Consider the following 13,719-nt stretch of genomic DNA (forward strand, 5'->3'; position numbering starts at 1 on the left):
AGCCACGCCCTGGGTATGGCCATGTTCTGGGTCAGGTGGTGCTCCAGCTGTCATTCTCCAGTAGCTGCAACATCCCCACATAGTGCTGCCCCTCGGGAAGGACCACAAACCCTATTTCCCCCCCCCCCTTCTCCCTCCCCATGCCGGGGAGGGGTTTCCATCCCTGTATCACAGCGTGGGCTGCGTGCCGACTTCGGGGTGCTGCTGCTGCTGCTGCCAGAGGCGGTGCAGCTCCTTGAACTGCTCCACCAGTGCATCCTTCAGGTCGGGCTGGGAGATCTGCAGCGGCACGCTGTCCGCCGACCACGACAGCTCCCCCGAGAACAGCTCCAGCAGCAGCCGTGCTGCCACCGGCACCACCTGGGAGGAGCATGTGTCACAGGTGTCCCCAACGCGGCCGTGTCCCCATCCCAACCCCCCCCCCCCCACAGAGCATCCCCAATGCGTTCCCCTCGTGTCCCCAGCTCATCCTCGTGGCATCCCCAACGTGTCCCCCCACCTGCACGGTGACGAGCTTCTTCTCCCTGGGTCTGTGGTCGGGCCACTCCTCCCCGAAGCACAGGAAGACCTCGAAGGGTGGTGGTGTTGGGCTCTGCCCCTTCTGGAACAGGATGAGCCCTGGGGGGGGGACATTAGCGTGTTACCTGATGTCACCTCCCCCCCACCACAGTGCTGACCAGTGTCCTCCCATGCTACTCAATGCCCCTAGGAGTGTCCCTCTGTGCTGGCTGATGTTCCCAGTGCCCCCTGCTGGCTCCCTGGTGTCCCCCAATGCCATTTGATGTCACCACATGTCACCAGCTGTCCCCATGGACTCCCTGGTGTCCCCCAATGCCACCTGACATCCTCACGGACTCACTGATATCCCCCAATGCCAGCTGATGTCCCTATTGACTTCTTGATGTTCCCGATGCCACCTGATGTCCCCATGGACTTCTCGATGTCCCCCAGTACCACCTGACATCCCTTCTTGGTGTCCCTCAGTGCCACCTGATGTCCCTTCTTAATGTCCCTCAGTGCCACCTGATGTCCCTATTGACTTCTTGATGTCCCCAGTGCCACCAGATGTCCCCCTGGACATCTCGCTGTCCCCAGTGCCACCTGATGATGTCCCCATGGACTCCCCGGTGTCCCCCAGTGCCACCTGACATCCCCACACACTCCCAGCCCTCTCCCAGTGCCACTCACCATCAAGGAACCTCTGGAGGCTGAACACTTGGACCCTCCTCTCCCTCTCCATGGGGTTGGGCCGAGGCTCGAGGTTTGGGTCCTGGGGTGGGGCACAGGGCCCATCCCAAAACACTTTGCAGCGACAGAGGCGGGTGGCATACAGGTCCTGCCCCCCCAGCTCCAGGAGGAGCCCCCGCTCCATCGCCCCCAGCAGCGTGCGGGTGTAGCGGCGCTGCTTGTCATGCGGGATCCCTTCGGGGTCAGGGAAGGGGACCTGCTGGAGCTCGGGGTGTCCCAGAAGGTCAGGGTGCTGTGGGGTCGGGGGCAGGGACCCCCCGTGGGACAGGCGGCAGCCCAGGGGGTGGCTGACAGTCAGGGCGCTCACCCGCCGCCCGCGGTACTGGAAGCGCAGCTCCAGGTCCGTCACTGCGGGGTCAGTTATGGGATTGGTTATGGGGTTGGTTATATCCCCCTGACCCCATACACCCACCCACCCCATGTCCACGTTCAGCCACCTCTGCCCGTCCACCCCGTGACCATCCCATTCCCTCATCCAACCACCCCATCCCACGGCCACCCCACACCCATGTCCAACCACCCCATATCCATGGCCACCCCATATCCACATTCACCCACCCCACAGCCACCCCCCCCCTCCTGTCCCACTCCGGTGCTTACGAGGCAGCAGGTGGGGGCTGGCCAGCAGGTTGGGGACGCCATGCTCCACGAGTGCTGGGGGGGCCGGGATGGGCAGCTGTGGGGTCAGCTGCGGAGTCAGCTGTGGGGTCAGCTCGGGTGGCAGCTCAGGGGGCACAAAGGGCGCTGTGGGGTCAGTGCCACCAAACAGGGGGTGCTCCTCAGGCCAGGGGGGAACCGTGTCCCTTCCACAGTCTGGGGTACAGTGAGGTGAGGGGGCAGCCAGAGGAGCCCCCATAGGGCATCACCTCCCAGGTCGTCCCCCCCCCCCCCCACTTCTCCTCATAGGGTGCCCCAATCCCATTGTCCCCCATGAGGCATTCCCACCCCACTGACCTCTGTAGGATGCTCCCACCCCATTATTCCCCCACAGGCTGCCCCATATCTCCACTGACCATCAATGCTCAGAGACATCAGTTTCTGCAGCTGCAGGGAGAGAGCAGGCAGTTACAAAGTGCGGGACCCCCAAATGTGGGGCAGGAGACCCCCAAGTGTGGAGTGGGGGACCCCCATGCATGTGGCAGGGGGCAGTACCTCGCCGACATCCTCCTCCTCCTCCTCTTCCTCCCCACCGCAGCTGAAGTCATCCCCAGTCACTGTGTCTGTGAGGAAAGATGGGGGTCCCATGGGACGCTGAGACCCCATAGCGACTTGTGGGGCGCCAGGTCCTTACAGGGTGATGGGACATTGCAGGGTGCTAAGCCCACAGACCCCATGTCCTGACACCGGGCCTCCCTCTACCCCCCCAGCCCCATACCTGCTCCGTCAGCCCCACAGACTTCATACACCTTATAGGGCCGGGGTGGCACGGCACGGGTGCCATCATAGTGCAGGCGAAACTCGCGGCTCTTGTTGAGGGCACAGCGCAGTGTTGCCTTCCACTTGGCAGGATCTGGCTCGTCCCGCCCCGCACGGAACTTCCCCGTCTCTGCTGCCCACGCCTGTGGGGTCACCAGAGTCATTGGGGTCAGTGGTGTCAGAGTTACTGGGGTGGGGTTATTGGTGTCATCAGGTTGGGGTCAGTGGGCTGGGATTCTTGGTATTGGAATCATTGGGTTAGAGTTAGTGAGGTTGGATAGGGGTCATTGGGGTGGGGTCATGATGGTTGGGTTGGAGTCACTGGAGTGGGGTCGTCAGGGTTGGGGTTCGTTGGTGTTGAGGTCACCGTGGTTGGGTTGGGGTCAGTGGTGTCAAGGGCAGTGGGTTAGTGGATTGGGATTACTGGTGTTGGGGTCATTGTGTTATGGCTAGTGGGGTTGCGGTCACCATGGCTGGATAGGGGTCGTTGGGTTGGGATCATCAGGGTTGGGGTCATCAGGGTGAGTTTATTGGGGTCATCAGGGTTGGGTTGGGGTCAGTGGTATCAGGGTCAGAGGGTTAATGGGTTGGGATTACTGGTGTTGGGGTCATTGTGTTGTAGCTAATGGGGTTGTAGTCATCATGGCTGGATAGGGGTCATTGGGTTGGGGTCATGATGGTTGGGATCAGTGAGTTGCAGTTACTGAGGTGCAGTTATTGGGGTTGGGTCATCATGGATGGCACATTTGAGGCATCAGAGTTGGGGTCATTGGGTTGGGGTCAGTGCTATCAGGGTCATTGGGGTGAAGTCACTGGAGTCATCGGGTTGGTGTCAGTGGGGTCATTAGGTTTGGGCCACTAGAGCTGACTAAGGGCCAGTAGGACTGGAGTTTGGGCCACTAGATTTGGGGTTAGGGTCACTAGGGTTGGGATTTGGTTACTAGGGTTGGGTTAGGGACATTAGATTTGAGGTTTGGGTCATTAGGCTTGTGGTTATGGCCACTAGGATTGGGGTTTGGGTTATTCATTTTAGGGTTTGGATCATTAGGATTGGGTTTGCGTCACTAGGGTTGGGTAATGGACAGCAGAATTGGGGATTTGGCCACCAGAGTTGTGTCAGGCTCACTAGGATTAGGATTTGGGCCACTAGGTTAGGCTCAGGGTCACTAGGGTTGAGGTTTGTACCACTAGGGTTGAGTAAGGGCCAGCAGGGTTGGAGATTAGGGCCACTAAGGTTGTTCTAGGGTCATTAGGATTGGGATCTGGGCCACTAGGGTTGGGTTTAGGGTCACCAGGGCTGAGGTTAGGATCTTTACGGTTGAGGTTTGGGCCACCAGGGTTCAGGTTCAGGTCATTCCAACCATTGGGTCATTGGGGATCACCTTGAAGACGGTGTCATCATCGCCGCCGTGCGCTGGGAGATGCCGCGTGGCGTGGTGCCACGGGACCACAAAGAACCGGCGCCGCGCGTCCACCCAACGCAGCCCTGGGAAACGCCCACTGTCCACCTGGGCCACCAACCATGGGCGCAGGCGCACGCGGCGTGGCACCGGGGACGCCATCGAGGACAGGAAGGGACACCGGGAGAGGCGGTGCGGTGACGGGGAGGTGACGCACGCAGGGAACTGTGTGACGCGGTGGTGGAGATGCTGTGGTTAACGATGGGTATTTGTGGTCATCCAACAGGTGCTGTCACCCCCGGTCACCCATCATTCAAGGTCATCTGTCACCTCTGATCACCCACGGTCACTTGTGGTCATCCATCACTTCTGGTCACCCATCGTTCAAGGTTATCTGTCACTTGAGGTCACCTCTGATTCACCCATGGTCACTTGCGGTCGCCCATCACCTCTGTTCACCCAACACTCATGGTCACCTGTCACTTAAAGTCACTCGTGGCCACTTCTGGTCACCTTTGGACACCCATTGCTCATGGTCACCTGTTGACCACGATCACATGTCACCCACAGCCACCAGTGGTCACCCATGGTCATTTGTCACCTATCGTCACCCATGGTCACCTCTGGTCACCCATATCCCATGGTCACCTGTCACTTAGGGTCACCTATTGTCACCCATGGTCACCCACGTCCCATGGTCACCTGTCACTTAGGGTCACCCATGGTCACCTCTGGTCACCTGTGGCCACCATGGGTGACCCATACTCACCTGTCACTTGTGGTCACCCCTGTGGTCGCTCCCATGACAATTTATGGTCACTCTGTCACTGCTGGAGTCCCACCCCCTCTGGAGACCTGTCACCTTTGTTCACCACTGATGTCCCACCCCACCCGGCCACCTCTGCTCACCCCTCACACCCCGTCATCCCATCACATGGTCATATGGTGACATTGGCCATCCCTGGGGACATGGGGTGGAGATGATGACAAAAACGGGGAACGAAAGAGGAACCGGTCCCTGTGCCCCATGGAAAGGAGAAGTGACACTATGGGGTGGGGTGGGGGGCTGGAGGGGGAGGGGAGACATGAGGCCACTGTGTGGTCATCATGAAGACCCCATAAAGCCATCGAGATGCCACCTGGAAGCTCCCACAATCCCACTGTGAAGCCCCCCAAGATGCCACCACCGTGTCACCATGGAGCCCTCCAAGATGTCACCACGAACCCACCACGAAGACCCCCAGATGCTACCACGAACCCACCATGAAGACCCCTAGATGCCACCAAGAAGCCACCATGACCCCGCCACAAAGCCACCCCCAAGAACACTCCATGAAGACGCTTTGAGGTCACCATGAAGCCCCCAGAGATGCCACCACGAAGCCCTCCAGATGCCAGAACCCCACCACGAAGCCCCCCAGACAACCCACCATGAAGACTCCATCACCCACCCCCCCCTCAGCCCCAAAGACCCCCTCGGGAACCCCTCCCCCCACTCTCACCACTCTCCAGAACCGTTCGCTGTTTCTCTCCAAGTACTCTTCCTCCCTCATTAGCATATCATTTGCATACCGCGCACCACGCCCCCGTCCCATGACGAGAAGGGGTGGGGGGGAGCCTTGCCGCTTTAAGGTGGGCCACACCAGCGTGGCCGCTTTAAGAACCGCTCCTCCCGCCCCCTCCCCGCAGCGATTGGCTGTTCTCTCCTCACTCCCGCGCGCCATTGGTTGAGCACAGCGCGGGGGCGGGCTCTTCCTCTGTCAATCGGGTGGCCCGACAACGCGTGCTGATCGATTAGCGCTTAATATCACTTTTATTGCCACCGCTATCATTACTATGAACATTTGTTCCCCTTTTTTAAAGGTCCCATTTGAAGTTCCTCTTTTTGGGGTCCCCTCCTTCAGGTGTTCCATTTGGGGCTCCCCCCTTCGGCAGCCTCTTTCTTTATCCTCCCCCACTTCCGGTCCTCCATTCGGGGCTGTCCCCTCTATCCTACCGCACTCTATGTTCGCCGCTCCCTCCCATCCCTCCCCACTCTATGGTCGGGGCGGTGCTGGGGGAGGAGGGGGGGCGGTGCTTCATCTCTAGCCCCACCTCTTCCGGTGACCCTCCTCCTCCTCCCCGCTGCCCCCCGCCATGGCGCTGCTTCCCGCCCGCTGCCTGCGCCGTTTTCCCGTCCGCCCCCCCCCGCTCCCCCCCCCATCCCGCGGTCTGTCCGGTCCCCGGGGGGGTCCGTCCCCAGCGCTGCCCCTGAGCCGACGCGTGGCCGTGGTGGCGGCGGTGGGGGGCGCGGCGTGCGGGGCCTGGCTGTATCTGCGCTCCCGCAAAGAGCGGGAGCTGCGGGAGCGACGGCAGCGGGAGCTGCGGGCGTTGGCGTTGGGACAGGGCAACTTCCAGCTCGTGGATCACCGCGGGCGGCCCCGCCGCAAAGCCGACTTCCGCGGGCAGTGGGTGCTGCTCTACTTCGGCTTCACTCATTGCCCCGACGTCTGCCCGGATGAGCTGGAGAAGCTGAGCCGGGCGGTGGAGCTGCTGGACAGCGACGCGGCTCTGCCGAAGGTGCAGCCGCTTTTTATCACCGTGGACCCGGAGCGCGACGATGTGGATGCGGTGGCACGCTACGTGCGGGATTTCCACCCGCGGCTGTTGGGGCTCACGGGGAGTCCGGAGCAGGTGCGGGAGGTGAGCAGAGCCTACCGCGTGTACGCCAGCGCCGGGCCGAAGGATGAGGACGGCGATTACATCGTGGATCACACCATCATCATTTACCTGCTGGGACCCGACGGGCTCTTCTTGGATTACTACAACCGCAGCAAAACGGCCGCCAAGATCGCCGAGAGCGTGCGGCGCCACATGGAGACCTACAAGCCCCTCCTCGACTGAGCCCCGCGGGGGTAAACTGGGATGGAGGAGGGGGGCAGCCCCCAGAGGGACTCTCTGCCCCCCATGGGGGACACTTGGTTAACGTTGCCAAAAAAACGAGGCCAGCCTTTACTGAGGTCGGGAGGTTTATTGTTGGGGACAGAGCCCTGGCGCTGCGGGGAGCGTAGGGGAGGGGGGCTGTACAGAGTGGAGTTGGTGGGGGGGAGGGGGGGGTTGTGTAGGGGATGAGGGGCTCATTCGCAGGCTGAGGGGGCCTTGTAAGTGCGGAAGCGCTCGTGTGCTCGCTCCCATGTCAGCAGCCGCAGCCGTACTGTGTCCACTGCCTCCTCCAGCCCCGGGTCCTGTGTCACCTCCACGGTGTAATCATTGGCCTGGGGAGCAGAGAGGAGAAAAGAAGAGAAGGGGCTGGGGGGTACGGCAGTGCCCCTCCCCCCCCCCCCCCATAGTTTTCCCCCAGGCCCCCACACTCACGAGCTGCAGCGAGGCCAGCATGTAGCGGCACACCTCGAAGGGCGGCAGGCCGGCCACCAGGCTGGCAAAGGACTGCCACTCCCCCAGGCTGCCGAAGCGGGCGGCCAGCCTGTCCCCGTAGCTGTGGATGTCGAAGGCCGTGCGCTCCTCCTGCAGGACAGCGGGGGGCAGCAGTGAGCTTCTGCTTCTTCCCCCCAACCCCCCCCAGCCCTCATCGGCAGCGCGGCTGCCCCTCCGCCAGCAGCGTACCTGCTCCTGCAGCGCCGGCCCCATCTTCTCCTCCCAGAGGCGGATGTGCTGCGAGAGCTCCGTCTCCTGTACGTACCTCTGGGAACTGGCGATGAAAAGCTCCTGCAAATATAAAGGGACTCGGGGAGCACGGGGACAGGGACAACACGGGGACGAGGGACGCCCACGGCACTCGTGTTTGTCCCCCTGCCCTGAGCTCGGGCACGGCACCTACCACGTTCTTCCTCACCAGCTCTTCATAGCTCAGCGCGTCCACATCGCAGGGGGCTGGGAGAGGGGAGGAGCGTCACCAGCTTGGCGTGGGGAAAAAGCTGTGTGCCTGACCCTGTGCCACCAGCTGAGGACATTTGTGCCCCACGGGTGGGACAACACACAGCCACGACCCCACAGCTGCTCAGGATGCACTGAAGGGGGGAGATTACCCTCCTCACAGCTCCCCCAGGGCCTCACCCATGGCTCTCTCGACCAGATTCTCCATATCCTCCTCCTGGATGTCCTCGTGCTCCACAAAGTCATCTGCAGGAAGGGCAGACCGAGCTCAGAACCCCCCCTGACCCTCACAGGCTCAGCCCTGGGGGTTCCCAGCAGTACCTGCTGCTTCCCTGCCCTCCTCGTCGCCCCGCTCCTCCTCCAGTGCATCCAGCTCTTCCTCTTCACGCTCTGGTGATAACAACCAGGGCAGCCCCTGGGGGGAAAGCAGCACTGAGCCCCCCCACCCAACAATGGCTCCTCCCACCATCCTCCAACCCCATCTGGCTGCTCACCGTCCTGCTCTGCAGCTTCCTCTGTGTCGCGAGCCGTTCCTTCAGCTGCTTCCAGTACAGCACCTCCAGATCTGCACAGACACAAGCACTGCATCGTGAACATAAACCACAACAAATCCTCTCATCCACGGTCGGCTGCAGGACTGCTTGTTCCTCCCACCTCCCTTCACCCAACCTCACCACAGCGACGTTGCAGCCCGCAGGGTGCCCCCTTCTCCTGGGTGTTATTCTCTGTTTCACCTCCCAGTCACCCCAGTGAGGATTACTGCCTCTTCCCAGTGCAAATCCAACCCCACAAGGGCTTCGCAGTACGGCTGCAGCACGTGGAGCCCCCACACCCCAGCTCACCCCACCCTGCCCCCCTCTCACCAGCGAACGTCGGCCCTTTCCTCCTGGTTTTCCTGCAGTCAGCACCGTTGTTGTCTGAGGAGAACAGGATTGCAGTTAGAAACCCCTACAGGTGCAGCCCAGCGAGGAGAGCAGGTGGGAAGCAGCCCGGCCACAACACTCACAGGCTGCAGAAAACCATTTCAAGAAATCCTGAAGCTTTCTCGGTCCCTTCCTTTTCCTCTTGCTACCAACCACATCATCCAGGCCGCGTGGCACCAGGTAGGGCCTCCCTGCAGGGAGGAAGGAGACAGGGTGCAGGAAAACCCCATCCCACCCCTTGGAGGCCTGCAGCCCTGAGGAAGAGGAGCAGACACTCTTCCAACCTCAAATACCTTTCCTGAAGGGCTTGTCCTCGGAGTCACCAAAGGGATCAAGGCTTTGCCACGGATCCAGCATCTCCTGGTGGAGGAAGGGAGTGTCTATGAGCACCGGCAGAGCACTGTGGGGCACACTGGAGCCGTACAGCTCTGCAAATCCTCCCATGGGCAGTGGGAAATCCTCCCTGCAGTGTCCAGGCTTTAAAAGGACGAGAGGTGAGGACCTTGTGTTGCACCAGAGGAGGGTCGGGGGGGGGGCATCAGGGAAAATAATCCTCCAAATGAGTGGACAGGCACCAGAGTGGGCTGCAACGCTTGGGGACATGATTTATTGTGCACTGTGATGATAGGTTGACAGCTGGACTCATCCTTGAGATCTTCACTTTGCTCTTATAGGATCTGCTTTTGCCCACCCCAGCTCGGCTCCGTGCTTCCCCCTGTACCTTGATGTGGGGCTGCAGGTCCTCAGCAGGAGCTCGCTGCCGCAGCACGTAACCCTTCACCTGGGTCACACTCTAGCAGACACAGAAGGAGCTGTCAGGCAGCAGAGCTGCAGGGCAGCCAGGCTCCAGAGCCCTACCAAGCCCTGCCTGCCCTACCCGCTGTGCCTCAACGTGCTCAGTGGCGGCTGGAGACACTTCCATGTTGTCCTCGGGGTCCACAGGCACGTCATCCCCTCTGTCACAGTCATCATCTGGTCCTGCAGCACCTAGCAGGGCAAGCAAATGGTCAGCAGCTAGGAGATCATCAAGGATCTCCTTTTACCACTCCGCCCAATGAGAGGGGGGAGGTTTCACTTCTCAAACGGGCCAGGCAGGGTCAGGGGACGCAGCAGGAGCACCCCACCCAGCAGCAGCAGCTGCCTGAAGACACAGCCCAGCCCAGCAGCACGGAAGGACAGACCCCTCTGATCCCACACGTCTCACCTCCATCATCAGAGAAGTTCAGTGCCTGGACAGGCATCGCTCCGCTGCTCACACACGGGGATTCCCTCCCAGTGTTGAGGACAGAGGACTGCACTCCTGCCAAGGGACAGAGGTGCAGTCACTGTGCTCTGCCCGCGGGGGTCTCAGCTGCCAGCACAGAGCAGACGTAGTGCTGCTCCTTCCCTCCTCAGTACAGCCCAGGGCACAAACCCCATTCAAGGGGTCAGGGATCTTTGGCTGAAGGAAGGTTGGCAGAGGAAAGGCAGTACCACATCTCCTGTGCCCAAGGAGCAGGGCTGTTCCCATCGTTCTTGATCACATCCCTGCTCTGTGCTGCCCACAGCCCACCCCCTCAAGCTGGGGGGAAACCCAGGTCTTTGCCCCAGCACCGTACCTACTGCTCCACAGGGGTTGTTCTCCTCACGATGCTGGCCCTGCATACACACTGGGGAGAGCCCTGACAGCTCCAGCATAAAGGCTCCACTGTGGTGAGGGGTGCACGTGTTCATCCGAAAATCCTTCCTGCTGGCCAGGATCTCCCCCTTCCGGCTGCACACAAAGGGGGCTGTCAGGACAGGGCTCTGTGCTCCCCCCAGGACAAAGGGAGCAGAGCAGAGACGTTCCCGGGACAAGAGGAATGCAAACTGCCTCCACTCACCACTCTCTGGCTTCCCCAGCCACGCAAAGCCCTACCCACCCACCCCAGAGCAGCCCCTGCTTTGTCACTCCCTCCGTGCCCCAGTGCCCCACACCGGGGTCCAGCTGAAGGCTGGGGAGGGGCTTGCACCTGAACAGAGGGTTGTTTATCTTCTCAGCCTCTTCCAGGGGAACCAAAGACATCGGAGTCAAGGGAACAATGTTCACAGCCTGCAAGAGAACACGAGTGATGGGGCTCAGCTGGGCAGGCAGCAGGGGGGTCAGCGAGGAGAGCCTGACACACAGGGAGGGGAGGACCAGCAGGACGACCACAGCTTCCCTTACACTGGGCTGATGGTCCTTCTTCAAGTCCACGTTGGGCTGGCTGGTGTCACCAATGTCATCCAGAGAGAGGAACTGCAGAGAGAAGATGGTGAGCAACCAGCAGTGGGGACAGGGCTCCCTCCAGCAGTTCCCAGTCTGCCTGGAACCTCACAGTGGCAGAGCAGAGGGGAGCAGCACCTCCCTGCCTTGTTGGCCGTGCTCTGTGCAATGCACCCCAGGGTCCCATTGACCTTCTGGGCCACCAGGGCACACTGCTGGCTCAGGTTCAGGCTGTTTGCTACCAAGTCCTTCCCTGCAGCAGAGCTCCTTTCCAGCTCTTCAGCCCCAACCCCTGTGGTTGTTCCTCCCCAGGCACAGGACTCTACATCGGGTTCATCTCTGCCCAACTCTCAGCCCACCCAGGTCAAAGGAGGGCTGAGGCTCAGGGTGGAAGGGATCTCTAAGTGAAGCAGAGGGAATAAACTCTTCCCAAGCAGGGCTGCAGGGCAGCAGGTCCCTTCCTGAGGTGGCCAGCACGACAGGATTTCACAATAGGAACCTCCCAAAGTGCTCCTGGCCTCGCCTGGGTGCAGGAGCAGGCAGATACAGGGCTGAACACACACAGAGCACATCCACCACGCCCTCACCTCTTCCTTCTCCATGCCAAAGGTTGCATCTGCATCCCTGCCATCTGGTGCCACGGAGCAGGGCTGCCTTTCCCTCCTGAATAAAGAGCAAAAGCACAGCCAGAGCCCAGCAGGGCCCAGTCAGAGCTCAGCAGGGCCCAGTCAGAGCTCAGCAGGGCCCAGTCAGAGCTCAGCAGCAGCAGGTTTCCTCCAGCTGCACTGCACACAGCAAGCAAGCAGCTTCCAGCATCAGCTCACTTCTTTATTATTACTCACTTCTTGTTGGAGATGCAGTCGAGTGCCTGGTAGACCAGTGAGTACAGGTATTCCACCTGCAAAACAGGAGCCAGATTTGGAGGCAGAGAAAACCCCCTCCAGCTGATGGCCACAGCTCTCCTCTTATCCTCAGAGGGCTAGAGCTCAGTTTCTTGATAACAGCTTTATTCCTTTCCCATCCAAGCCATTTTGGAACACGTTTGGACAGCTCCCCAGAGCAGCCCCTGCACAGGGCTACGATGTGGCAGTGCCCTCAGTGCTCACCTTCTTGCTGTAGATGCAGGCAGAGCCCTGGATTAACAGAGCTGCCTCTGTGAAATTCATGGTAGTTTTGCCACCATCAAAGGAAATGCAAATTTGGTCCAGCTGTAAAACACAGGGAAAGGGAAAAAAAAAAGGGAAGAAAATGAAGTGCTGATCTCCAGAATTGATTTGAGAGCAGCACAACGAAATGAAGCCAAGACATTAGCAGTGCACCTAATGTGAAGATCCAGGGACCAGAACTGATAAGGGAATGCAGAATGGGAATGCATCCTGTTCACAGAACCCCAGAGCTGTGGGGGTGGGAAAGGACCTCTGCAGCTCCCCCAGTGCAATCTCCCCCTCCCCCCAGCAGTTCCCTGCAGCAGCTGCACACAGAGCATCCAGGCAGGTTTGGATCTCTGCAGAGAAGACTCCCCCGTCCCTCTGTGCAGCTCTGCCAGGGCTCTGCCATCCTCACAACACACAGTTCTTCCTCACAGTCAGACAAAGCTCCCTGGGCTCCAATCTGTCCCTACTGCCACTTGTCCCAGTGCTGGGCACCACCAAACAGAGCCTGGCCCCCTCCTCCTGACCCCCACCCTTCAGATACTGATCAGTATTCATCCCATCCCCTGCAGCACAAGGAGCTTCTCCACAGCCACGCTGCGTGGAGCACATCCCCAGCACCCTCTGAAAGCACAGAACATTCAGAAGGGACACATGTGTGTGGTTGTGAAACCTAGCAGCATCTCACATCTGCAAAGCAGTGACCAGGCAGCCCTGAGGCAGTCAGGAGCTGTGCTGAGGTGTGAGCAGCAGCCACAGAAATTCCCCTTATGTTCACAGCGTTGCCAAGCTCTCACCTCCTCCAGGTACTCCCCGAGCTGGGCAGCCACATCCACCTCCCAGTTCTTGGTGAGGTCACGGATGGGCTGCAGCAGGTGAGTGAAGCGTGACTCCACATCCTCCATGGTGACAACTGCGGGTTGGGCACAGCCAGGTACCATGAGCAGACTGCCACACTCCCACCACGTCCCAGCTCTCTCAGGCCAGCACCTTTCAGCAGCTAGCTGTTATGGTACCATAGAATCACTCAGGTTTGGAAAAGACCCCAAGTTAGACGGCAAACCCCCCCCCCCCCAACCACATTGCTGAGCCACATCCCCAGTGCTGCCCCGTTGTTTGGCATCCTGTGTGCCACCCCCACCCCCACAATGCCAGCTGCCACCAGTACCAAGCCATCCCAGCCCTGTCAGCCACACAGCTCGCTGCCTCCACAGATCCACTCAGGCTGAAGAAGACCTCTAAGTCCCCGAGTCCAACCACGTCCCAAACACCACACCTGCACGCTTCCAAAGGCGAAAAAGAGGCAGCAGAAGCCTTCAACCCCACAAAAATAAAGGCCTTAAGTAAGCACACCCCACAGAAAACAAACAACTGAGCACAACGACGCAAAAGGTTGGGAGGGACAACCACAGGGTTCGGGCCCTGGGATCGGGGCTCACCGTGAGCACAAAGGCCGCGGTGACACTCACTCACCGAGCAGCGGA

General features: G+C 60.2%; 3 protein-coding genes across 3 annotated transcripts; 1 reads left to right on the forward strand and 2 right to left on the reverse strand.

Annotated features, from left to right (window-relative positions):
• Positions 1 to 151: 151 nt before the first annotated feature.
• IRF5 (interferon regulatory factor 5) lies at positions 152 to 4,563 on the reverse strand. The gene is made up of 9 exons (XM_065743874.1): positions 4,487 to 4,563; positions 4,047 to 4,394; positions 2,624 to 2,807; positions 2,401 to 2,468; positions 2,262 to 2,292; positions 1,849 to 2,061; positions 1,189 to 1,596; positions 500 to 618; positions 152 to 360 (listed from the first exon to the last, which is right to left on the reverse strand). The coding sequence occupies exons 2-9, from the start codon at positions 4,224 to 4,226 to the stop codon at positions 169 to 171; spliced, it is 1,395 nt and encodes a 464-aa protein (XP_065599946.1). The 5' UTR covers positions 4,227 to 4,394; positions 4,487 to 4,563; the 3' UTR covers positions 152 to 168.
• A 1,637-nt stretch (positions 4,564 to 6,200) lies between these two features.
• LOC136051951 (protein SCO2 homolog, mitochondrial) lies at positions 6,201 to 6,952 on the forward strand. The gene has a single exon (XM_065741677.1). It carries the CDS (start codon positions 6,201 to 6,203, stop codon positions 6,945 to 6,947), a length of 747 nt encoding a protein of 248 aa, XP_065597749.1. The 3' UTR covers positions 6,948 to 6,952.
• A 221-nt stretch (positions 6,953 to 7,173) lies between these two features.
• On the reverse strand, positions 7,174 to 13,239 carry NCAPH2 (non-SMC condensin II complex subunit H2). Its single transcript, XM_065743879.1, is given in 20 exon segments — positions 7,174 to 7,333; positions 7,335 to 7,568; positions 7,668 to 7,769; positions 7,882 to 7,934; positions 8,118 to 8,183; positions 8,259 to 8,358; positions 8,360 to 8,502; positions 8,801 to 8,854; positions 8,944 to 9,051; positions 9,154 to 9,220; positions 9,582 to 9,653; positions 9,738 to 9,847; positions 10,065 to 10,160; positions 10,459 to 10,613; positions 10,852 to 10,931; positions 11,046 to 11,117; positions 11,672 to 11,747; positions 11,927 to 11,982; positions 12,191 to 12,292; positions 13,033 to 13,239. Coding segments are annotated over 20 exon segments (2,043 nt in total). The 5' UTR covers positions 13,177 to 13,239; the 3' UTR covers positions 7,174 to 7,180.
• Between the last annotated feature and the right edge of the window lie 480 nt (positions 13,240 to 13,719).

This window comes from Cyrtonyx montezumae, unplaced genomic scaffold (genome assembly GCF_038088225.1).
Source record: "Cyrtonyx montezumae isolate F1298 unplaced genomic scaffold, pur_monq_1.0 scaffold_3, whole genome shotgun sequence".
Taxonomy (NCBI): domain Eukaryota; kingdom Metazoa; phylum Chordata; class Aves; order Galliformes; family Odontophoridae; genus Cyrtonyx; species Cyrtonyx montezumae.

Bases quoted from the DNA above. Each gene is read 5' to 3' on its own strand.
- LOC136051951 (XM_065741677.1), top strand. From the start codon at position 6,201: ATGGCGCTGCTTCCCGCCCGCTGCCTGCGCCGTTTTCCCGTCCGCCCC.
- IRF5 (XM_065743874.1), bottom strand. From the start codon at position 4,226: ATGGCGTCCCCGGTGCCACGCCGCGTGCGCCTGCGCCCATGGTTGGTG. The intron at 2,808-4,046 runs GTGATCCCCAAT...GTGACCCCACAG, and splicing joins ATGATGACACCGTCTTCAAG to GCGTGGGCAGCAGAGACGGG. The intron at 2,062-2,261 runs GTCAGTGGAGAT...ACTGTACCCCAG, and splicing joins GATGTCTCTGAGCATTGATG to ACTGTGGAAGGGACACGGTT.